This window comes from Poecilia latipinna, unplaced genomic scaffold, assembly GCF_001443285.1.
Source record: "Poecilia latipinna isolate Pla-1442-1.1 unplaced genomic scaffold, P_latipinna-1.0 Scaffold22, whole genome shotgun sequence".
Lineage (NCBI taxonomy): Eukaryota > Metazoa > Chordata > Actinopteri > Cyprinodontiformes > Poeciliidae > Poecilia > Poecilia latipinna.
In genome coordinates, this window is record NW_015112638.1 from 622,124 (window position 1) to 648,498 (window position 26,375).

Here is a 26,375-nt window from a genome sequence, read left to right on the forward strand (position 1 = left end):
TATATATATATATGTAGTTTAGATTTTATTTTTTTTAGCTTCATTATGATTGTGGCACTAGTGGAGTGAGTTTATTAATGTCTTACCACCTGGCATCCAACCACCTGGCTTAGCAAGTTTTCTGGGGGAAACCTTGGAAGTAACAAGTATTTTATGAGGCTTTTTATATGTTATTTTTATCAAACCAACAGAAAGTTTATGCATTCACCTTTTAATGTTGTGATGGGCAAAGATTTAGCTACATAAAAACCTCCAAATAAGGCAGATTTTGCATTTTTCACATTACTTTTCTTAGGCAGCTACTGTCTCTGCTGCTTATTTAACAGCTAAGAAGAGAAAAGAGGACAAGCCAAGTCAATTAAGGTGACTGTTAGTATAATTCAGACTGTGCAGCAATGAAACATCTAATAATACTTGTTCCCTCCAATCCCTTCTCACAGCTGAACCATCTTTCCTCTTTTTTTTTCCAGCTTCTTCAAGTGATTGCACAAATGAAAAGAGATTTTAATAGACTGTTCTCACTGGGGGCCTTTTGAAAAGGGAACGGAGCAAATCACTTATCACCGTTCTGCTGAAGAACAGAACAGAGGCGCGGAGTCCTTTCAAATCATGATTATGTTTTTTTTAGGTTTTGTGTCAGGATTGGTGGATTTAAAACTACAGGACAGTGAAGAAATATTAAGACGTAATCTCTCAGTTGTGCTCCATTTCATGTTAATCTGCTAGCAGCGTATCATGTGCGTTTCATACCCTACTAACCCCAATGTCCGCTTGACATTTTCAGCCCACCTAATCTGTCTGAACTAAAAAACTCTGAGCTGCACGGTGTCTGATTTGGCTTTTATTGTGGATCTCCTGTCTGTGACCTTATTTTTATTGTTGCCTTGCAGTGAGAAGATTCTGGGTTTGAATCCTGCATGAAGTTTGCATGCATGGTTTCCTGTTAAGACTGTGCCTACGGGTCGATAAAAATAAAACTAGGGATTCATGTGAAATCAAGCATCCCTTCCACTTTTAAAAGGTCATGCTTACATCTGTGATCTCTTAGATCTATTTTCTACTATTCCTCCCTCATCTATGAAGAACCGTGGTGTGACGTTTGACAGAAATTTTAAATTTGACAAGTTGGAGGTCAAGCTTCTACCAACTAAGACTTATAGCCAAGGTCAAAGGCTATCCTCATCTCAAGGATCTGGCCCTTATATTATCGTGGCTGGTTTATTGTAGTCCACTCTGATTAATTCATTATCTGCAACTAGTCAGAACGCAGCAGCCTGTTTTCTTACTGGTAAGAGGAAGCATGACCACATATCACCAATACTGGTTTCACTTCATGAGTTTCCAGCACCGTATTGATTTAAAAACACTGTTGGTTTTTAAGGTTGTTTTTACACCTGATAGTTCAGTGGAGTTAAATTTGATTCACAACCAAAATTGCAACATTTGTTACATGATTGCTTTCATTCTGCACTGTCAAACGAACGGTTGCTGTTCCCCTCCTCGCCTGTGGGGGCGCTGCACCAAGAACCACTGAAGGAAACGACACAAAAATCTCTGAAGAAGACATGAGCGCAACTTCCTTCTTTACAAAATGTTAAAAATGGAGCAGCGTCAGATTTTGGTGATTGTAGGATTTATTTTTTGTATAAATGTTTGTTTTGGTTGTATGTTTGTTTTGGTTGTATTTACCCAGAATGCTTCCTGCTTTTGGAGGGGTCTCCAGTCCACTTGGCATTCACATATGCACGTCAAAGTTCACTTCAACCAAACTGAGATCTAGGTTTTTGACGAACCAGAGTTCAATTCACACCTCCTCAAACAAACCGGACTTTCTGAGCAAACATACTAGTGAATTCATAACTTTTAGCATTTTAATGTTCTGGCACCCCCGGGACTGACGACTTGGCTCCTGGACTCATCCTGCCAGTGAGACAGACCAACCTCGCCCTTTGAGAGTTTTAAATATTTTGAAAGAATCATTTTTGATCTTGACTTACAATGACTTCCACAAAATAACTTTATATTTATCTAGTTTTAATCTGTGTCTTATGCTTTTTCTCTTGTTGTTCTTTATTATGTGCATGTACTAACCACTTGACTTTGGTCACCTTTGGTTGCTTTTAAAGTGCTTTATAAATAAACTCTAACTTGACTTGATACATATTTTGTATCCTGGTGCAGCTTAAAGCAGAACTACATCTTCAGATCAACAAATATTTCCCCACATTTCCAACACAATCTGAGAAAAGCTGGTGCAGAACGTCTCCTTTTAGATGCTCTGCAAACTTTCCAACCTGAAAATGTTGTTTTTTATGAGTTATGACCTTGAACACTGCTTACATCATATATGGTAATTTTAGCCAGAAAGGGGAAATCAAAGCTTTTTGTCTTCCTTAAATAAAATCTCACTAATGGAAAATTTCTTAAAAGTAGCTCTTTTGCAGTCAGAGAAGCTTAAATGTTTTTCTCAAGGTTGACGGGGTCCTGTAAACTAAAATACATTATTAGAGGTTAGCTGTGGCAAAGAAGAAGCCATTAGGGGCAGAGTTTCCAGAAACATATTTTACAGACATCCATCAGCCGCAGCTTTGAGTTGTTTCTGCTCATGTATTACATACAGCAGAGCAGCTTCACAAATTTAGTGCTTTTACTTTGTGCAGTTAACAGATTTGCAGCTATGTCAAAATGAGAAATGTCATTAAATGTGCAACACTTAGCTATGCTTATTAGTCTATCTAATAACTGGGGGTGTAACAAAGAGATGATGAACCATGATTGTTTCATGAGACAAGGAGAGGTTTTAGCAATATTCTCTGTAAAACTAAAAAAGGAAGAATCCAGATTTTTTAAAATGATTTTTACAATTTTCACAATTCCGATATGTTTGATAAATTACTCAGTCCAGGTTTCATCTGTCCCCAAATGAAGGTTGTTCCAAAGGCTAAAAGTATTCAGAAATGCTTTATGTTTGAACTTGCACAATTAAAATAATCATTTCATAAAGATTAGGAGGCTTAAGTCAAGTTCAGACACATTAAATAATTGCAAGATAGCTCCACAGCAGATACTAACATCAAGGTTTCCCTCAGAAAACTTGCTAAGCCTGGTGGTTGGGCGCCAGGGCAGTCATTCGTCCAGTAGCCTGCCGTGTTTTTCAGTTAAAAAATGTTGAAAGTTGACAGGAAATTTTAAAATATCACTTGATAATCATGTGTTATTGGAAGATTAACACCTGAACACCAACTATAAAGTTTTAAAAATGCAAACATTTTAAAAAGACTTAAATAAATAAACCTGGTGGGGACACAAGTAAAGCCTGGTGGCCCGCCAGGCTTATAATACACTGGGGGAAACCCTGTACTTTTGACATTATAGAGACTACTTCTTTAATATGGTGGCAGCTTCTTGAATGCTACTGTAATTATGTGTTATTAACCAGCTTGATTTTTAACAGCTGACTTTGTCAACACTACAGGGCATGTTAATATCTACGTCCTACAAGGAATACGTTTTTAGATATTGCAAAAGCTCAAGGGATAATATCTCATTACACCCTACTAATAACCAAATGAGCTAAATAATGCCAAGTAATGCTTATGGAGATATAATGCCTTGTTGTGTGCCTTTTGGATGTTTTAATTGTTCAAACATAAAGGAAATACTTATGTGACACTGCCTCATATTAAATAACATTAGTATGGTGTCACATTGCTGCCAAAAACCTTGAGGAGCACAGTAATCAATCATTGCAGTGCATATAATAGTCAAAAGAGTGCATAGTTGTGATTGTGAGTCTATTCATAAGTATTAAGCAAATCGATCGTTTTGGTTTTCTACTTAAAGGAATTTCCTTCAAAGGGAACCTGTTGTGCAAAATTCACCTTTAACCTGCTTTTAAAAACAACTCAAATGCTTAAAAAAAACTCCCAGCTGTTTTTTTTACAATAAGAATATTTTTTGGTGGAAAATGAGCCATTTCAAAAGCCTCTGAATTGTTGAGTCACACTGCACTGTTACCTAGCAACCAGCTTCAGCACGTTTGTCTGGTCTGTATGCGCTGTACAATGTCTGCTGGAAAATATGTGTTTTGTTGATTTATTATTCAGAAACCACTTGCTTCGTTTTTGTGGTTGTGCAGGAGGCTCTACTTCTGCTTTTCAAAGATGTCTGGTTGTATAATTGTGCATCAGTTTGCTGCCATTTTTACTTGAGAGTGCAAACGTTGTGTTGGTTGTTTTGGCCAGCAGAAGCTTATTTGGATTTAAAGTGACAGGATTTATTTTTTGTAACCCTCTGCAAAGTTTATAAATTTCAGGTTTGAGAACTGTTCTTATTTTTAATCTGTCAGATGCTGTTGCCATATTGAAGCCCTTGTTTCTGCAACCTCATTCTTCCCCCACAACCTTTAACAAATCTGTAGTTTCCATAAGCGGCGGAGCATGTCAGGTGCATGCAGAGTCCACAAACAGCATCTGTGGGGAGTTTTCTAGATTCATGACAAGATAAAAGCTCGATGCGTGTTGCCAACATGTGATCATTTCGCCTGAAGTCCTTTTTCTGCACGTTTCATTTAGGTGCAACAGCCTGAAATCAAGTGTAAAACTGTCAGGTTTTGTCAGTGTTGTGTTTTCACACCACATTTATTGAAATGGACAAGGAGCCAGAGAGGAGCGCAGTGGGAACACAAGCTCTGTGTGAGAGTCCCTGTGAAATCTGCTTGATGATTTCATCCTCTATTAGGGACCAAAACAATTAATAATCCTACAAAAAAATATGTTTAACCTCAACCAGTGCTCTGTTAAAATCTCATTAGCTGTTTTCAAAAACTAATGAACAGGAAATTGATATTTTTTCAACGTCAGACATTTTTAAAACTACTTCAGCCTGAAATATTAATATGTTAATCCTCTAAAGGGAAACATGCATATTTTTGTTTTTAAATTAAACAAAATGGTTCCTTATCATACTTTTAATGGGGATTTGTTACTTATCATCATTAGGCCTTGAGATGGGAGAATTATTGACATATGATTGTTTTTATGCATTATTGTTTTTGTTTTTTGTAATCATGCTCAGTGTGTTTTGTACAAATTATCATTTATTTATTAGCGTTCCAAATACAGCAGTAAAAAAAAAAATATATATATATATATATATATATATATATATATATATATATATATATATATATATATTGTTTGCAACTTTATAAAAAATTTAAATACTAAACCATAAAACACACATTCACAAAAATAACTAATTTTCTTTATTTGATTATGAATATTATCATTAAGCTCAACAATTGAAAGCAACATGGATTGTTATTATTATGTTTTCAGTAACACTTGTTTTGCCTCTAAAAATACATTTTGTTGTGCTTCTACAAGCTTAATATTAATTAATTACTCACAGTAATACAAAGTGCTTGGCTTACCACCTTTCATATAAAATAAAACTGTTATTAGACTGAAATATATTTACTAATTATGGTGGTATTATAGCAAACTAAAATGACTGCAGATTAACTTCAGAAATAGTTGAAATATTTTACAACTTTTAGATCTTTAGTTTTTTATATTTCAAAACCAGCGGCACCGTTTTCCTTTTAATTCAGAAACAAAATCTTCTAAAGCTCCTTTTAAAATCTTTTCTAATAGATTTTATCCATCCTGTGTGATTTTAACTTTCAGCCGCGTGCGAACAACAGCAGTCCATTCAGAAGAATGAAAACGGATTGAGGTCCATTGTTTGGCAAATATGCGGGGAAGGAAGCAGCATAGCGCGTCCTTTAGGGAGCATGCAGGTGTGAACCGTGAATAGGAGCTGTAAGAACGAAGAGGGAGAGAGATTTAGGAGTCTCTTTCTCTCCTCACTCAGTTTCCTCCTCCTTCGCTCTGCCTTACATACTCGTACACACTCGCTCTTCAGACTCTCTCAGCTTCTCTTTCGTCCTCCGCTCATTTACAGCCCGTCTTGGTTTTTCTGTTTCCTGTGCTGAAAAGGACGAGCTGATCATTGGAGCATGACACTTTTAGTTAAAGCCCATGTGAGTCGTTCTTTTGCAGCAGTTCTTTGGATTGCGGCTAAGACGTGTCACTGACCCGAGAAAGGAACGCAGACACAGGAAAAATAAAAAGTCTTTCTTTACTGGGAGACACTTTTTGTTCTGCTGAACTTTCCTGATTTGAGGAATCCTAAAACAAGTGGAGATGCTGCTGGGTAAGAATTTATCAGCTTTACTTCTTTACTGGAAACAAAAAGCAGATTTAACTCTTAAGGTTTTGAACCTGACTTCTGCCTGCATGCATGTGAGTGCTCTCCTGCCACTGCATGTTTAGAAACAAAGACTTCACATCATCATCATCGCTCCGGGGGAGGTTTGGTCTCCCGACTACCATCTGCCCTAATTCAGTTCCTCCTGCATGCACAACGAGTCCCAGGCCTGTTTGTTTTCCTAATTGACCCCTTTTGATGGAGCCGAGTGTGGAGTTCAGACCGTTTGCAGCGCCGCCGTTCCCAGATGTGTCAAGTCATTTCGGAGCCACGCAAGAACAGCAGCGCCTGATATCACTGCACACATTGCTGCCAATTATGTCTCTGCTTCCCCGGGGAAATATGCCCAGATTAGCTCGCATAATTGGTGGCTGTTAAAAATAAAAGAGGTGTAGGGACACCAAGTCAGTTTTGTTTATGTTTTTGTAATTAAAAGGGCAAAATATTTTAGTGTGTTTCAGTTTATTTAGGCTTTAATTTGACCAGCAGATCTGGATTTGCATTGATTTATATATTTTTTGAGAACAATCAAAGGGTTACTTTACATAAAAGGGCTAAAGAAAAGGTTAATGAATACATTTAAATCAGATAGTAGAATAACACCGGGAATGTAGCAAGCTAGTCAGTTAGCCAGCTTTATAGCATTTTAAAACTGACCTTGTTTAATTAGAGTGATGGGTGCAGCTTTACTTTTCACACTTTAACTTTGTGTTTTTGGAACTGGACATATTTCCAAACAGCTGAATTGGTGCTTCTTTTTAGCAAAATAAGTTTCATTAGCCTCATTTTAGCCAGAAACCAGTTGAGTTCAGATACAGGTGAGGGGGGAAACTTTGATAACTCCCTTTCTCTAAATCTAGATCATAAATTATTACTCATGTTATTATTATTCATTAATATTTATGGACTAAACCCATAGCCAAACTGTGATATGTTAAATAAACCACAGCTGGATTGGAGTGTATTTGAACCAGGACTGGATTAGCAAAATAATCTTAAAATGGGCTGGAGACCTTCTCTAAAAACACTTATTTTAATAGTTCAAACAACAATTATACCTCAGTATGCTTTAATACACACAGTGGAAGCTGTTTTAACATTCCTGCAGAAACCAATATTCATAGTTTTCCCGCTCTTTGGGGTTCAGCCAATCAGCACTAAGGAAAAATAAATGCCATTATTGGATTGGTTGTTTTGAAAATGCTAGCCAATACAGTGTCAAGTAGCATTTCATCTTCCTAAGCTGCATTTTCATTCAAATATTTTTCTATATCTCTAAGAAAATATCTGCAAATAAGCAAGGGTCCACTGTAGTTTATTGTTTTATACATAGCAGTTTTTAGATTGTGGAGTCATTGTAATTTCCTTGCCATTAGAGGAAATTTTTTAACTTTGCTGCAATGCAATCATGTTCTTCTGTGGTGTTATCTTCTAATGTGAAGTGGCATTTTTTCCCTTTTAACTTAAACATTCACCAGAACAACTATTGTTGTTTTTTGGTCTTTAACTTTTGCCACATTTAAGTGGGGCCATTTCTATAAACAAAAAAAGTGAAGTTTGTAGTGGAGGTACGAAAAAATGACGTACGATATTATGCATTTGAATGAAAATACACTGAAATGGACCGAAAATACAGATTAAAATCTCTGAGTTTCTTGAGTCTACTGCAGATGTAAATATGTATATGTGCAAAATACATACAGGAATGTATTCAGAGTGGTCTATATAAGCTGCTGTGAATGGAAACACTGAGTCTCGTCTATGTGCCGGCTCTGGGCGCTTTCTTCTTCAAATGACAGATTAGGAGGATCAAAGGAAAACAGAGAGAAGATAACTGTAGCGTTTTGCCCGGCGGCCATGCTGCATCTGTCCCCACTGTCATCAAGAGCGCGTTTCGATGTCTCACTGACTCTGTGTGTAATAAATCTCATCTATATTCTGTCTTACATGAGAGGGAAGCTATAAAGATACACCAGCATATTAAATCACAGGTTTCTGAGTTTGTTAATTTACGTTTCCAGTAAAGTTAGTGAACATTAGACGATCAGGCTTCTTAGCTTTGCTCTGCTGCTTTTACTTTATGTCCATTTAAACCAAATAAAAATATTGATGTGTAACAATTCATATATTATATTATGCTTAAATATGCTGCTAAATATTCTTAGATATGCTGTTATTGGTCATATTTAAGGGCACGAATGACCTTGTAGATTTTACATTCATGATCTGAAACTGACCCAAAATGGTGGCTGGATTAGACCAAAATTATTTGTGTGATGGTCGAGTGGAGCTCGGGCTTTTGCAGTGTGTTTAATTAACCTACAGCATAAACAAGAATGCACAACATAAATTGTGTTAATCTACTTACTATAGTCTAAATAGAGGAGGTTTTGTGGGAGAATTTTTCTGCCATAATTTGAGAACACACATTTTCAGTCTGAAAGCAGGATTTCATGTGTTTTATTCCCAAAACTTGTAAAGCTTATACTCAAAGCTTCAAATATTCACTGTGCTTTCTTAAACCTTTCTCCTCACACTCAAAACTTGTCTGCTCAGATCAAATCTCCGCTTGCAAACCTCTCTGCTCGATTGTGAATCATTTTCTGTTCGCCCTGGGAACAAAGTAGTACCGTCGCCTGGCAACCTTTCAGCCAATAGAATGAAGGTGTTGTACTGGGTGCGTTTGTTTCCTTCCAATGGATGTACCTGTGTGGCTACTATCGATTGTAGCAACTAGATAGATAAATATCAGAACACTGAGGTTGTTGTTTCTCCCTTCATCCAGTGTGGAAATTTCTGTTATCAAGGAATGAGAGTCTCTTCCAGTAAGTAGAGAAAGATTAATCTTTGTCTTTATTTTTATTTGAAGGCTAAAGAGTTCGGGGCTCTTCTACTGACTGTGTTCAATGAGATGGGTCTTCAATCACATGATTATATGGCTTCTGCAAAAAAGAACACACCCCAAATCTGAACTTATCTCCATTACCAGGTGGACAACAGCACCACATCTTTATCCACTGTCATCCAACTGCTCCTCACCTCATTGGAGGGAACGATTTTTAGTTGAGACGTGTTGTTGAAAACCCAAACCCTGCAAGTATGGCAGGAGATGAGAGCTGACAAGGAGTCCAACAGAAACTTCTAGTTCTTCTTTATCAGTTGGAGGCTCTTGGAAAACAAAAAAGAAAAACATCCATATACACATAACACTGTCAATCCCTATTTAGATAAAATTAAAATGAAATGGTTAAAATGAAATTTTCTATTACAGAGGCGCAGGTTGCTACAATCAATAGTACACCCAGTGATAGGATAAGTCAAAGAAACAAACTATGTAGAGAGACAACACTGCGTCTTCTGTTACGTGGAGTCATGTAACTAAAATACTTCCCAGAAAACCGTCTGTTGAAAAAGTAGCAAAAGTCTAAAGACAACAAAATTTTAAGCTGTTTCTAAATCTTGTAACGAAAACAGAAAACAGAAGGCTGTCATGACAGGTTTTTTGTGAGGTTAAACTTATTCACAGTTAGATGCTTTCTCTGGATCAGTTATTAGTCCAATATTTCAATTTTTTTTTTTTAATCAACTGTGTTTTTGAAGAAATCTTTTGACCGTATTCCTTTGTGATGTGATGGCAGCTTTTGGATTTGTTTGAGCAGGAAGTTGGCGTCATCGGTCCTCCCGCTGCTTCGTTATCCAGCAGCGTTAATGATTCATTATTCTGATGGAAGGCTGACGAGTATTCAACACTGTAGTTTTAATGGCGCCGCTGCTGGTGCAGATCATTTCAGCGCTCTGATGCAATTAGTCTGCTGTACTGATTTAATATTCATTGTCAATGAGAGCATTTTATTTCATTTGTGCCACAGCAGTACACGGACGCACTGAGTGCAGTTCAGTTCAACAAGTGGATTTTCTACAACAATTTATGTCATAAGCTTTTATCCACGTCTAATTTTGGATAAAATTACACTTTTAGCGATAGGATAAGTCAAAGAAACACTTCTTCTTTCTTCTTATTATTATTGTATTTCATATGCATTCTTTCACAACAGAAAATTAACTTTCTGTGTTTGTAGCCCAATATATAGTGGCTTGCAAAAGTACTTGTACTCCTTTAACTTTTCCTCATTTTATCAGGTGACAATCACAAAATCAAATGTATTAATATTGTATTTGAAAGATCAAAACATATGTTTATAAAAATAAAATTCTTCTTTTATTTCAGACAAATCAGTAAACCGAAAAAAATAAAATAAAAACAAAACAAGAACACATTTACATACGTACATACATTAAGCATACACAAAAAACAATATTTTCTAACCTAAGAATCAGTCATTTTAGCTGCTGTACTTGTTTGAAAAAAGTGAGATGTTTGCACTTTTTAATTAATCGTGCCTTTAAACTAATCTTCAATATTCCCTTATATCAAAATATGTGTAATGATATATATTATATCAATATCCTACATGGAAAACATAATTTTATACGATATAATTATTTGAATCATTAAAGAATATCCTACATGGTTTTGTTTGTGTATATCCTTCATCTGCCATATAACTATTTAGAAATAATTTTATACCTTGTGTGTATATATATATATATATATATATATATATATATATATATATATGCTTGGACATTGCTTCATTTCTTCAGCTATGCACCTGCTTTTCATTGTTGTTTTTATTTTTTAAAGTTTGTACCTCCCTTTAAATTGTATCCTCCTTCTCGTTCTGTAAACGATTCTTGAATATTTTTGGATTGTAGATTATATTTTGCTTTGTGCATAATTGTGAAGTTGAAGAACAAGAGTACACAATTTTCAATTATTCTTTTTTTTTTTTTCAAATACATCTGAAAAGTTTGATCTGCATTTGTATTTACCCAACAAAAAAACCCTGCTTCTTTTAGATGTTAATTAGTAATTAGTATCCATGTTTTTTTTTTTTTTTTTTTTATTAAATATTTATTTAATCCAGCTGCTCTGTAAAAGCTTCGGACTTTAGTAAGAAAACATTAGTGGACAAACATTGGATAGTATTATGTAAAATCGACTTTTTGAGCGTTATGTCATGTTATAATGTTGTTCCCTCATCACAAACATACCTGCAGTGTTGCTTTGATTCTTTTTTGTGTGTTTGAGAAATCCTTTAATCTCCATGGCAACCATTCAGCTGTTCAAAACGCCTGGCTGAACTTAGCCCCGCCTTCAAGACACAGCTCCTCCTCTAGTCTGCAATTTCCAAGCTGATGAGTTTCCACCTGACAGACCATGACTTCCCCACTCAGCTCCTTCAGACTAGCCAGCAGCAATTAGCAAACACCTGGTGGAATCTGCTGAATTCATTATACGAGATACTTCAGTATGACACTGGTAAGAAATGTTGTTAAAGAGTTAATAGGGGAAGTGATGTTGTGATGACTTTCTGAAGGGACAGAGTACCAATTTCAGGGCATTGAGTTACATGTATTGTAAATTTGTAGAGGCTGTGGGAGTTTGGCTGTTTAACACAAGATAGTAGGAAGTGCAAAGTGTTGGTATTTTACTGCATTACAGATTAAAACACCTTTTCTGCAACCTATGTGTCTGATTTTAAGAAATACGAATGGAACTTGAGACACTGAAACTACACGGCTCATAAAACATAAAAATATGTCTGCATCCTTTCTAATTAGATATTTGTTTGACCGTAGCTCTCTTAACAGCATTTGACATTTTTACTAATATTAGGTTGGCTACTTATTAGTTGACAGTAATAGATGGTTTGTAGAATTGCTTTTGTTTTTTGCTAGATGTGATTATTTTTTTTGTACTTCACTTTTATCAGCAGCTCAAGAGCTTTATTATTGATAATGAATGAATTAGAGAATTCCCAATACAAACTTCTGCTGGTTTGTTAAATTGTTAAAAAATGAGAAAACTATCAAATTTACATAATGTGTTTAGGCATTTTTATCTGCCTGGTATCTGAAGCTGCTTCAGTCTTTCAGGCTGGCAGCCATATTTACTGCTGCAAAGAGCATTGGGTCAGAAAAGCTGCTAATTACTAAGTTCATGAGGCGGATAACGTTTGGCACAGACTCTAAATACCAATAAGTATCTGCTACACATTTGCCTGCTGCCATTCAGTGGTTCTGATTGGACTCTTATCAGAGTTTGAACAGATGGTGGCGGCGTATTTTGAGTATGTTTGATACGGCATATTAATATGTAAAGTGCAGAGGGTCGCTAATGGAAACACAGCAAAAACTGCTCTATCTGCATGAGCCGTGAGCACGGGATGCTAATGCGGGATTCAGCAGACGTTAGTTTTGGTGCAGAACGCTCCACATGACCAACAGAAGGCAGAAACCAAGCCAAGATGTGGAAGAATATGACAAATACAGAACGTAAATATATTGGAAATATACTGGAAAGGAGGAGCTGCAGTCAGGATCAGGGAAACTGTGGATAATTAGGGAATATAATAAGCAGCAGTTAAGAAAAATATACTAGGAAGCAAGAACTATAAAGAAATATACAAGTAAAGGTAAAGCCCTACCTAATGATTTATTTTTTGTATGTCACTTATGTTTCAGAGAATAAGCAGAAAAAGATTTTAAAATATATATGTATTTTTGATACTGATTTAATTTCTTAAAGCTGCAGTATGTGACTTTTATTAAAAAAATGTTTTTTTGTTTTGCAATTTGTTAGCTGTCACCATATTGTGATAGTTTAATATAAGAGAAATAATATGTGAAAATATTGAGCTCCTCACATTCTTAAAAAAAGTCTCTAATTTATGGTAAAATAACAGCTGCTGTGGTCGCCAGAATTTTACCATAAACTTTTTTGGAAAAAAATTTATTTTTACAGTATAAATACAGATTTTGCCGAGTTTATACGGGTTTACGGGTTTTACAATATTTATGTGGTAAAATTCTGTGGTTGCCAGAATTTTGCCGTATTTTTACAGTATAATTCCTTAAAATTTTGCCGTATTTATACTGTAAAATTCTGGCATTTATATGTTAAATGTTATATGCCGGTAATTTACCTCATTTTTCTTTACAGTGTAGAAGTAACTTGTTGTCGAAATGTGCTTTACAAATAAATAAACTTAAACTTCTTGCCATCTGAAGTAAAGTAGTTCTCCACTTCTGATCAAAAACAACCAAGTTTTCAACTTTGTGACCTTTGAACCCATACACCACAGATTGCTTTTAGAAAATCAGATTCAACATGTTCAGCATGAACAAACTGATATCTGTTATTAAGGTAACTGTAATCACATACTATTCTCATGATATTCTCCACTGGTTCAACAGCTACCCAATTAATAGTCAGATTGCAAATTCTGTTTTATCCACTGTATTTTTACCATTTCTATAAAATGATCTGTGCAGTGTACATTCTTTTTTATTTTCCCTTACTAGTTTTTTATTTTAAAAAAATTTTTCTCGAACATACCGAGACCAACTACTTTGATGCTCCTGGAAGGGTCACTGAAAAAAAAAATACATTTGTAACATGTTTATCATAACTACAAGCAGATTTACTAGCAGGACCTTCTATAATCTTCCTGATAGTCCGCAAACATTTAGCCCGCCTGGCCTTCGCCGTGTCCTTTAATTTGTCTTCGACCAGCAAAGACAAGTCCTGGATTTCACCTTGAACAAATTTATTAAAGGTTGTTGGAGCCTGTGGTGAAAATAGGCCCACAGTGCTTCAGATGAAAGTAGGACAGATTACGACAGGGAGCCGTGATCAGAGCCGCTCGCTGCCCTGCAGGTAGAAACTCTCCCAAAGCTGCCAGCTCTGCCAGCTCTGCCAGCTGCAGCTGTGTGCGTTTAAATAGACACTGTCAGCTAGCAGGAGATTTGGGCTGCTGGCTGCCAGTTGAGGCCTAAATGTACTTTGTCACAATAAGGATGATTTATTTAAAGACCACACAGAGCACGGCGGGGGCAGCATTTCAAGCCATGATGGAAATTAGACCTTCACTCCTCATCTTTTTTTTTTTTTTCCAGTGGAATGAGCTTATAGCAGAGCTGTCAATAGCAGCTTTAATGGATGCTAATTCATCCACCAGAGCTCATCATAAATGCCTAACGCTATGCCTGTTGTGTAAGCAACGAATGGCATCATCATTACTGCAAAAGCGCAGTGCACCAAGCACTTGTGTTTTATGGCTCAGAAAATAGAGAGGAAAACGTGCCATTCAGTTTTTATTATTTGACGATGGGCTTTGCAAGCTAAACGGCAAACTGCTGTCAAGAGAAGATGCACCTTTTTAATTCAATACACCACAGTTAATCCCACCTTTGGGTTAGGATTTGATTCTGTTCTACAAAAAGAAACATTATCGTTAGCTGGAAATTAATTAGGTCGAGTTACCACAACTTTGTGTCCTTTACTATGTGACTGAGTAGAGTATTTTTTGTCTCCAGTATCTTCTACTCGTACTCATATTTAATATGTAACTTTACTATGGACAGAATATACAAATCGTCTTGTATAATAAAGTATTTTTCCTCTTTATTAGGTGCAAATGTCAACCGTTTTTATGGGTCATTAAAATCTTTATTCAGATTTATGATGCGGTGAGGCTGCAGTGTCAACAGTAGATATAAAATAACAACCTTTACAGATTTGAACGTATTAGCATATATCATTAAATATATTGCATTAAGCAAGAATCTGAAAGTTGAATGAAGATGTACTGTTACAATACTTATAAATAGGATGAAAACTCCAGAAAATAGCAAAATATATAGTACTGATAAAGCTGTTTACATTCACTTCATGTGAAATAGTCGACCTTTCAGGAAGTACAAACTGAATCTACTTACAATTCAGGAGATCCTTTAACGTTTTTGAGTTTCTAAAATTTTTATACATATTTTTTCCAGATAAATTTAAAGCGCCAACTTACTTGTCGGTTTTGTAAACTTTCACTTGAATAAAGTTCGACATCTATGTTAAAGTTTTGGTTGTCGACCTTTAAGAAGACGTTGATATTCATGCTCTTATTTTGAAGTGGTGAACACTTCTGGCGCAGCAGTTCCGCTTCCTCTTCTCGTGTTCTCTTAATTTATGCCAAAAACTTTATTTCAAACTAGAAACGTACGGGCTCAAAATAATACACAATCGGTAGATAATAACGTGTAAGCATAAATACAACAGATAAGGATGTTATAGAAAATGTAAGTTGTAATGTCAAAATTAAATTTGCACTCGAGACTTGTCTTTCCGGTGCAGTTAGCGACTTAGCATTAGCTTCTGCTAAGTACCGTGTTTATCAGGAGAATCTGACGCATAACATGCTCATTTTAATGTTAATTTATAAGCACTTTGGCTTGGGTCTATTCTGCTTTAAATTAATTAATTAGACTGTTTGTTCTTAAACCCTCTCTAGAGTCCCAAACAGAATTAAAACTGCTACGTTTTTTATTTTTACAGATAATATTGAGGTGCCACATTTCACTTGCTTTATTTTCAGGAAAATAAAATTTAGTCCAGAATAGTCCATTCCTTATTTGACCCATCTAAAGTTAGTCCAGGTGTCTCAGTGACTCTAACATTCCACATTTGATAATTATACTCACCTGATAGCAGTATTTTTTGCTAAAACAAACAAAAAATATATAGATCATAAAAACCTAACTTCTATGCAACATAAACTGAGTTTGACTTTGGATTAAACTTTCTGAACTGCTGTAGAGGAACCAAAAAAGTCCAAATTTTCAAGTGTTTTGTTTGGCCAGACCAGAAAATGCAAGATTATTGGTGCAACGATCTTAAGATGTCTTTGAATAATGACAGAATTACATAAAAATCTTATCAATCTCAGCAATTTTAGTCCAAGTAGTCCAGATTGTGATTGGCTTTGCAACCTGATTCAACTAGGAGATAAACTCTGAAATAAAGCAGTGAAAAAAAACTGTTTGTTTTTTATGCTTTTTAAAACTAAATTGCCTCTAATATAACTTTAAAAGGCTACTCAGAAAAAGCAATGGACATTAGTTGTATATTGGAGTTGTTTGCATTAAAGGTTTTGTGAAGTTCAAGTGATTCTCAGTTTTCTTTTAGTTTATGACTCACATTACGATCAAGTTTCTTTTTTTCAGTCGTTATTCCAGTCATAAACTCTGCATGGCACATAAAAATGAACATTTTGTTTTTCTTTAACACATAATTCTCTCCTTATCCTCTGATTGTCGTCTGGTATGCGATCCAGCTTCGTCAGTCATGTTCTGTTGGTTTTCCTTGGCCGGATTTCTCTGTTGCCATTTAGTTATCCTTTCATCCTTCTCATCAAGTCCCTGCCTGGCATTTTCCATCCTGCTGCAGCCAAACTTCCCAACCATCCTCCCTAACCGCAAAACATTAAGTCTCTTCAATGTCTTTCAAATGGATTGCAAAAATAATATTCACTAGTTTTCACTCCTGTTTCAGGTAGATGAATTTGTCTCTCTCTAGTGACTGTCTTCATTTATTAAGCTTGAAATCGACTCAGTTAAGTTTCAAACCCACTTTTAATCTCTTATTTCTTTATTTGCACATGACTTAACAAAACTGCTTCCAGAAATTCAGCCGGCAGGCGTCATAAAAATCTGGAGATATCATACTTATGTAAGACCCTCTGCATTTTAATGTGAGCGTGCTAATGTTTCTCTGGGTCTAGGCAAAGGTCAGAGCTGCAGTGCTCTTTTAAAGCATGAGCAGTCTGAGAGCGTGCAGGTCAACCAGAGTTAAGTGTGATGAGATGAGAGGTCAAGCAGAAGGAGAGTTTGAGACATAATGCACAGATGAAATGCTGTAGAAGTCGTCTAAAACAATTAAATGTACAAAAGAAAAATGTTTGCAGGTGAGCAGAAAGAAAAGGAGAAAAGAAACGTGCAAAAATATTTCTGTTCTTTCAACCTTCTGTTGGATAGACCAACAGAACGTAATGCATCATTCTGAACCGGAGGGAAAATTATTCCACATTTCTTTTTAGCAAATAAAAACCTCTAAGGTGAGGCTGAATTAATGCTTTTTACAACCACTTTTCAATGCCAGGTTTCCCCCAGAAAACTTAAGCCCGGTGGTTGGGCGCCAGGGCAGTTGTTATTGTGTTTTTGAGTTTAAAAATGTTGAAATTTGAACATATCACTTGATAATTATGTGTTATTGACAGATTAATATCTGAACACCAACTAAAATGCAAATTTTTTTTAAAAAACTTAAGTAAATAAGCAAAGCTTAGCCTTTTGGGGGGGTCACAAGTAAAGCCTGGTGGCCTGCAAGGCTTATGATACACTGGGGGAAACTCTGCAATGCAATTACAGCTAAAAATCCTTTTAGTGTATCTGCAAATTTTGCACTTTAAGATTAAGAGAGCAATATTTTGTCAATTGTTTGCCTGCAAAATAATTCTAATTCAGTTAGATTGGATGGAAAACATCCATTTTCAAGCGAATTCTCACTTAGATATAGGCCTGGGTTATTCAAAGTCATGAATATGCTTTGAAACATCAACAGTTTGTGTCTGTTGGGTTTTCCACCAAACCAGTTCCACTTCAGAACTGTTTTCAACTCTCAAGTCAGAAAACCTGTACGGCTATGTTTTGTTGGGATTTTATGTGACATAACAATACAACTGTGTGCCAAATTGGGAAGTGAAAGAAAAATATAAAAAATAATGCAAGTAAAGAATTAGGACATTGAATATTACTTTTTTTTAACCAGCAAAGGAAAATGTCTTGCAAACATCCAACATAAGTTAATCTTGCTTTTCTTGTAGCATAGTTTGTCAGTTTAGTTTAACATCTAGTCTTGCCTCCTTTAAGTTGAAATAACTTTACTGAGACGTCTTTTGTTCCACTCCTCACTTTCAACTGTGAGATTTTAAACTTTTTTCTAGTCACCCCACAGCGTCTAAACGTTTAACCCAACTCTGGACTTTCCATTTCTCGGTTCTCAGAGCTTTTCATTGAATGATGGATTTACTTCATGGTGAAAATGTACTTTGTTCTGGTGCCCAAATAATTCAAATTTAGACGTATTTCTGAAAAACACTGTTCCAGAAGAGTCTGACTTTGTCTTGGACCTTTCTGGCAAACTTCATGTTTTTCTTTGAGTGCAAAGTTTTCCTAATTGCGCACCACTGTGAATATTAAATGTGAACTCTTCGTCCAGACATGAAATTCATACCAAGAGCCTGCTGTTGGTCTTAGATGACAGTTTAGGGTTTATAAAGACGTCTTAAAGCATTTTGCTGAGAATGGTGTTCACTTTCACTTTAGCAGTCAGGAGCACACCAGCCTAAAAGTCTGAAGTTTAAAAACAATAAAAACCTTCAAAGTGTTGAGTATTTATTTTCTAAATATGTCCACCTGATTGGATGTGGGTGTCTTACACTGACAGATTACATCAGTTTCAACCACATTGTTGCACATCTTTAAAGGGGAAATATGCAAAGTTTATTTTGTACATTTTTGTTCTTCCGTTTATTTCTCAACTGCTTCTAAAAACAACACAAGTGCTTAGAAAACAAAACACCCAGCTGTCTTTTGGTGTGTGGAAAAGGAGCCTTGTCAAAAACCTCCTGGTTGTTGAGTCACACTGCACCGTTACCTAGCAACCAGAGAAGATCTCCAGCATGTTTGGTCAGCTGGCTTTACCACTGTATGAGCTGTACAATGTTTTGTTATTGACTTACCACACAGAAACCACCTGCTGCTCAAAATATATGCGACTTGTATGTGATCTCAAGTGTGAACTGCAAACGACCTGAAAGTGTCTCGCATGCGCAGCAGAGGGCGCAATAACGACACAGATGGAGAGCGTGCTCAGAGTTTTGCCGACCGCCATAAAGAAGACGAAGTGCTCAGGGTTTGCAGAAGTAAACATGGATGTTAATGGTGGAGCATATCTTACGGTTTTAAAGTTGTTGTCTGACTGGAGCCAGCATACTAACAACTTAATCTTTGTTATCATGTACCATGGTTGTTGTTTTTATTCTCACTTGCACGTATCAGGACGCAGAATAGTGATGTTTGCCGAGCATCAATGACGTTCATGTTGGATGAATGCGGCCTGATCGTTCAGATTCAGGTCACATTTGAAAAGATTGAATAGTTTCAGATATCCAAGTGGCCTGGGTCGCATTCGAAAAATATCCCATCTGTGTTGTTCAGACTGTCATTTATGATCGGATACAGATCGCATTAAGGCAAAAAAAATTAAAAAATCTGAATTGGGTCACTTGGGCTGCAGTGTGAACGCAGCCTGAAGTGACCTGAAATGTTAAAATGTCTGGACTCTTTTTTTTTATGTTGATCCAGAATCAGGGAAAGAAACAAACAATTACAGACGCTTGGTTTGCAGCTTAAAGACCAAAGACATTTTTCAAAATAAACAAAAGACTTCCAAAGCAGAAAGAAGAAAAAAGCCAAACAAAAAGCCTCTAATTTGTCCCCTGCTATTAGTGAAGTCATTAAGGGTTTTTTACTGAGTGAGTCATTCATTCCTGGCGTCTTGCTCTCATTCGACTGCTAAAATCAGTTTGTGTAGCTGAACGTACATGTAGATGTTTTGAGGTGGGTCGAGATATGAAAGTCCAAAATGTGTGTCTCCTTTCAGGAGCGCTGTCCCAGAACCAGGTCCACCCGCTCCTCGGTTCGCTGCCCCTCCCGGGTCGACCCCTTCAGCCACAGACCCAGCTGGAGCACTTCCTGCCGCTCAGGGTCAACGGCTCCTCGCCCCTCAGCCTCTTCCCCAACTTCAACACTGTAAGGAAACATGATTTAAATTATCACATTTCTATACTTTCAAGTCAAAGATCAGATGCTAACGAGTATTTAGAAATATCAAGGACTCTTGATAAAGTCAAAAATATTTAACTTTTTTTATTCTTATTTTATATTTAAGGAGAAATCTTATTTATAATCTTAATAATTTTCTATTTTTGGAAATTCATGACCTATAGGGAAATATAATTGAGTAAAATAAAAGTTTTTGTTTACGAGTCTCTTCTGAATTTTCTGTTAAATTTTGACAACATTGTATGTTTTTAGTTTTACAATTATTTTTCTGTTAGTATTGAGGGAAGAAATCTGAACCTGTTAACAGATGTAGGATACAGTTTTGATTTTATTTTGTTTGTTTCAAATATTTTTCATTTTTAGTTTTGCAATTATTTTTCTGTTAGTATTGAGAAAAAAAATCAACAAACTTTATGGCCCCACTTTAGCTCCTTATGGATTTGTATTGCCAGTGAGAAAAATAATAAGCTGAATCATGTATGATGGTTATAGACTCAGAAAGCGTCTGTAACACAGGTTAAAATTTAACAATGTTGGGAAAAATCATTAATGTTCTTACAGGAATGCTCCATTTGTTGTTCTTTATCTGTGATTTACTGAATTGGATTTTATCATTTAGTGGTACGTATTTTAGATAAAAATGTAGTTTCTATTTGGGCAAAACACTGCTTTTGCGTCACTATTAGTAAATTTAGTTATATAAGTTGCAATATATTTTAGGCTCTGTCATCTATATGCGCTCAAGGCATGACCTGCAGAATATTACAGGAGAATGCAAAATTAAATCAAGTGTCACTTACAACAAAATATCCAAAAACTGTGATATAAATGTGACATACTGTGTTATTTTAGCTAATATATATAAAAAAGTTTCCTTCTCCACCAAGCATGCAGAAAAAGCAGAGCAGCAAGATTTTACTCAAATGTTGTCCCATTTAAATGTTTCATGTGTGTTATTTATTTATTTTTTTATATTATGCTTACTCTGCATTTTCCCCTTTAACCAAGTAATTAGTAAAATATTTGTCTGAATCCAGACTCATCAGTTAATAAGAAAAGGCTGAGGTTGTCTTGTTAAAGGCATCAAGCTTGTGGGAGGAAGGGAAAACATTGCTGTGTGACAGCTTAAAACTAAAAATACGGTTTGAATGGCACAGCTGCACTGGAGGGATTTAAAAAAATGAGGAGAGATTTGATCCAAACAGGCAATTTAAAAAGAGTGAATTCAGGATTCTGGGTTAAAACTGAATATACTAACTTAGTTTACATGTAATCTTGACTTAAATGTCACTTTACTAGAAAAAAAATGTTAAAACCAAATGTGTCGTATTATTAGAGATGCATATTGAGTCAGTCAGTGCAATAATCTCTATAATTTCAAGGTTTAAAGACGAACAATGCTAGAAATAGGTCCTAGCCACAATGATAATAGGAGCAGGATTAATCCTAAATGCACATTTCTAATCTGTCTTAAAGAAATTATTCATCTTATGCCTTGCTCAAAACTTTGGCTCAAAACACACATAAGACAAATTTCTATTTTTCCTCTTATTTGATGACGAACACAGAGTGGAGGAAGGAACTTAATTATGCCGTTAACTTGTCTCATTGAGGTAAAGGACAACGTGTCAGAAAGAATAGCTGAAAACTTCATTGCTGGAGGTTTTTTTTAGTCATTTTTGGATACATTTCTTTTCTATTTTAAGCTATTTCCACAGTTCAGACTCCCTGAAGAAGTGAGTTATGGTTATACTAGTGAAAACTGTAGATAAATCCGACTTTTTATGGGATTACTTTTAATTGGTGGGGGGGACAATATAATATTATTCACATTTTTACCAGTGATGCAAATATATGTGGAGGGAAGATTTTTATTTACATGTATAATCAGAAATAAAAGCATAATAAAACTTATGTTTTTATTTCAAAGTCAAACGTTGAATTGTTCTGCTGTGTCCATGTAAAGCAGCAGCACTGACAGTGTTTGTGTGTAGATGGACCCGGTGCAGAAAGCAGTGATCAACCACACGTTCGGCATGTCTCAGCCCAAGAAGAAGCCCATCATTTCATGCAACATCTGCCACCTGCGCTTCAACTCAACCGTGAGTCAGACGCTTCGAGATCAAATTTGTCTTTCAAGTTTTGTTGTAATCCTTTGGCACAATGTCACAATCACTATTTTTTGCACCAAAACAAATTATTTTGTGCAAAAATAAATGTAATGAACATGTTTTGTATGAACTGTAAACCTGTACTAACTTGTTCAAAGAATCATAATATGTCATCTTTAAGACGTTTTAACAGGGGATAACTGATTTCTAGTTTGTGGATACACTTTTAAATTCCTACTACAAATTACTCGGTAACATCGGAAGCCGTTGCTCTGACTGGCGCAGAAAAAATCCCTCTGAATGTTTGGTGTGCGCTGACATTCATCGTTGCCAAAGGGCTTGTGTGACCTTTGCTCTGCAGCATCACACTTTGACCCTCGATGGCGTCCTTCATGCCTGTGCAGCCATCCACGTTTCATGAGAAGTGATAACAGGAAGACATGTTTTCATCCGCTCCCGGCACAAAGCCATGAAAGAGTCGCCTTGACACATTTTGAATTTTGACTGTGGATGAGAGCAGAAGCTTTTTCTGTTTATTACGCCTCACATTTTTGTCCTTAATCTCAAGAAGTGTTTCAGTAAAGTTTGTTCATAAAAAATAGGAATGTTAGATTCTTAATAGCATTTGTTTTTGTTTAAAAATGTAATTGGAATTGCCAAAATCAGCAAAAGCATATGATCTGAAGCGTTTTCCTTTTCTCTAAAGTAAAAATAACTGAATTAAAAATGAATAAAACTCTAAGCGAACTGCTAAGACAGGCACAGATTAAACATTATGTCCCGATGTTGCTATCTGGAGGATCTGGTTTCATTCAAACTAACTCAATAATGCCAGAGTAGTGAATGCTTTGATTTGCATGCTGGAACATAAATCCTGTAAAATCTTGTAGAATGGCTTGTTTAAAATTTAAATCCATAAAAAATAACCTTGCCGACAGCGTTACTCTCCACAGGTGCTGAAAACTGAAGTCCATTGCAAACAAATTAAATCAGGTTTTCCTGATTTAATTTTAAGATGCACATTTTTGGGAAGTTTAAGCTGGGAGGTGACTGAAGAAATACTGAGATTAGGGTTAGCAAAACCTTACAAACATTATAAAATAAGATTTGATGATACAAAATTAGCTCAGAGTTCACATCTGAAACACTTTTAGGATCTAAAATCTTTCATAAATTTGTTTTTCTTTTTGTCAGAGGAGAACATGAAGGTCACAGCAAAGCAGACAGGGCAATTTCTGTCAGTACAAATCTGAGGAAAGATGAGCAAATATGCTTAGAGGGGATGAAGGAGGTCACCAGTTGACAGCTGATGTTCATTAGTGCAACATGACTGATTATTGTCAAACCAACAGTGCGACTAAATGCAATAAATTTAGTAATCTACCTTATTTATTTCCCCCTCGTACATCGTCGTTACTCAGCTTCCCTGTAAAGATGTTGTGTGATGACCAACAAACCCTGTTTACGTGATTTCTCTTTGCGTTCACGTGTGTGTGTGTGTGTGTGTGTGTGTGTGTGTGTGTGTGTGTGTGTGTGTGTGTGTGTGTGTGTGTGTGTGTGTGTGTGTAGACCCAGGCAGAAGCCCACTACAAAGGTCACAAGCATGCTCGCAAGCTGAAGGCCATGGAGACCCAGAAAAACCGGCAGAAGAATGGACCCGGTCAGCCCTGTGCTGGGAAAGACAGAGACGCAGAGGCGGCGATGATGGAGCCGATCGATGCTCAGCTGAAAGACAAAACAGGTACAGGTTTTTTCTTTTATTTAAAAACAGCCTTCACCAGCCTCTGCGTAATTAGCCGTAATCGAAGAGAGCGGGCGCGAAGGCTCTGGAAGCTGCCACTCAGCTGGTTAATTACAAGCCATTACCTGTCCTGCTATCTCTGGTTCTGTCTGATAATTACAGCCATGAAGCGAAGACGTTCTGCAGAAGAAGAGATGCAATCTTAGGAAGGACCCTGGTTGTCACTGTGGCTGTAAATCATCAATTCCTCAATAGAAATCACAAACTGTAGTCCACTGTTACCATCTTACCCATGGTAAAGATGTGTAAAAAAAAAAACCCTTCAGTTCAATTCGTCTTTCATTGTCTCAGCAAAATTTTACACTGAAAATCTATAAAAATGCAGCCAGTAAGCCTGAATTTATTTTGTGTTTCTGCTGTTGTCAGATTCTAAAGTAGATTATTAATTTGAATAAATCAGAAATGAAACATACGCTTTGGTAACGACGGTGCAAATTTGTGAAGTTATGTGCTGAGTATACATGAAGAGGCTTTAGTCGTGTCCTACACATACACAGTTCATACGGGGGAATTTTTCTGCCATAAATCAAGAGCACACATTCCAGCCTGAAAGCAGAATTTAATATCTTTTATTCTCAAAACTTGTAATGCTTTCAGACTGGAAATGTGTGCTCTCAAATTATGGCAGAAAAATTCCTCCATACATGCAGCAGATACAACTCTGGAAAAAATGGAGACCACTTAAAAAGATCAATTTCTCTGATTTTACTCTTTATAGGTTTATGTCTGAGTAAAATTAACATTATTATTTTATCCTATGAACTACTGACATGTCTCTGAAATTCCAAGCAAGAATCTAGTGTTGCAGAAAATGACAGATTGCCTCAAATAATGTAAAGAAAACACGTTTATATTAATTTAGGAACAACAATACAATGTTTTAACTCAGGAAGAAATCAGGAATCAATGTTTGGAGGAAAAACCAGGAGAATTTCAATGGGATTCACTGCAATGATCTCTTCATTTTGTACAGAGATGTATGTATATCAGAGCAGAGAGAGGTGATAATATCTACTGTTTACTGATTGATCATCTTAACTACAGGTTCAGTATTATTAGAACATGAATTATAGGTCTGTGTGTCTATCTGGTGAATTATGGTTAAAACATATTTGTTTTTCTTTCAGAGAAGTTACTTTCAGAGGGCAGAGCATCCAGAAATTTTACCCAAATAAAAGTTGCAATATTTCATAATCATCAGAAAATGTTACCTGATTAATTCCTTTCAAAAGTTAATGCAGTAAATGTGACTGAGTGAATATAACCTCACCCTGAAGGTCTAATAAAAACATTGAAATATTCTGTCATTTTTGCTTGGAATCATCTCCAAATTCTGCCACATTTAAAAGTATTTTTTACAATTACATTTTTAACATCTCAGTTTAAGTTGTACTATGTATAATTTTGACTTATAATGTGTAATATTTCTGTAAAATTTGTGAGGTTTAAATTTAAAATGTTTTTTCCTGCACTCTGTAAAAAAAAAAAGCATTGTGGGGTTGCCAGATTATGCCATATGAATCCAGATTTTAACGTATTTATATGGTTAAATTCTGGCAGCTACATTTATTTTACTGTCTTTTTTACAGTGTGTGAAATAAAGCAGAACTAAAACAATAATTTCTGTATTTTAATCAATCTAATGAGGAGAAAATGAGGTTTTAAGCTGTTAAATAAGTTGAAAATCAGGATTTTTTACAGGTTATCTTTTTCCTGATAATTGTTTTCACTGAAATAGGAGATGAAAATCCACCTGAATTTCTGTTTTCTGATTTGTTACCTGGATCTTTACCATATTCTCACTGCCGCTGCCGTTCCAGTAATGACTTTGTAATTTACTATTTCACTCCTTTCCGCCATCAGTCACTCAGCCTCTCATTCTACCTGACAACAAAATATCACCTTCTTTCTCTCCGTTCCCTCTCTCGCCTTTTTTCTTTTCTATTATTGATCCTCTCTCCCCCATTTTCTTTGCGGCACCTATCAATTTCCCTGGAAGCACATAATAATAAGCTTGTTACCCTCAGTGGTTGCCATGGTTGTTGATTGATGGTGACAGATGAAGCCTCAGCAGAGAGAGCAGCCGACAAATGACAGAGAGACACGGTGACAAAAGAAGAGCGATTAAGATGGCAGGAAAAAGACGGGAAGATGGGAAAATTCAAGGGATGATGGCAAATAATGCACAAAGAAACATTTTAATAAAAAGAAAGGAAAAAAGAACAAAGCTGGTGGAGAATATTAGGACATAAGGCTACATTTATCCTGGATTCTGCTGAAAATGTTTTACATGATGCATTGTTACAACTTGTTCATGGTCGTAAGTAAATAAAAAACAAATAAGCATATTTATGAATGCCAAAAATCTAAAAATGTTAGTCGATGTC

General features: G+C 35.9%; 1 protein-coding gene and 1 long non-coding RNA gene across 3 annotated transcripts in view; one reads left to right on the forward strand and one right to left on the reverse strand.

The window, feature by feature from the left end:
- LOC106949806 (zinc finger protein 385C-like) overlaps positions 1-26,375 on the forward strand; it is a 109,343-nt gene that overhangs the window by 76,739 nt on the left and 6,229 nt on the right. Inside the window, exons 1-4 of one of the 2 annotated variants that reach the window (XM_015036325.1) lie at positions 5,856-6,219; positions 19,895-20,043; positions 22,071-22,178; positions 23,757-23,928. In XM_015036325.1, coding sequence (XP_014891811.1) covers positions 6,210-6,219; positions 19,895-20,043; positions 22,071-22,178; positions 23,757-23,928 — 439 coding nt within the window. In that variant the 5' untranslated portion in view covers positions 5,856-6,209. Of the gene's footprint in view, positions 1-5,855; positions 6,220-19,894; positions 20,044-22,070; positions 22,179-23,756; positions 23,929-26,375 lie in introns of those variants that run through there. The other variant, XM_015036315.1, reaches the window with a different exon arrangement.
- Positions 459-3,204, reverse strand: LOC106949818 (uncharacterized). Its single transcript, XR_001425464.1, has 3 exons — positions 3,069-3,204; positions 2,334-2,335; positions 459-470 (listed from the first exon to the last, which is right to left on the reverse strand). It is a non-coding gene; the product is annotated as an uncharacterized LOC106949818 (long non-coding RNA).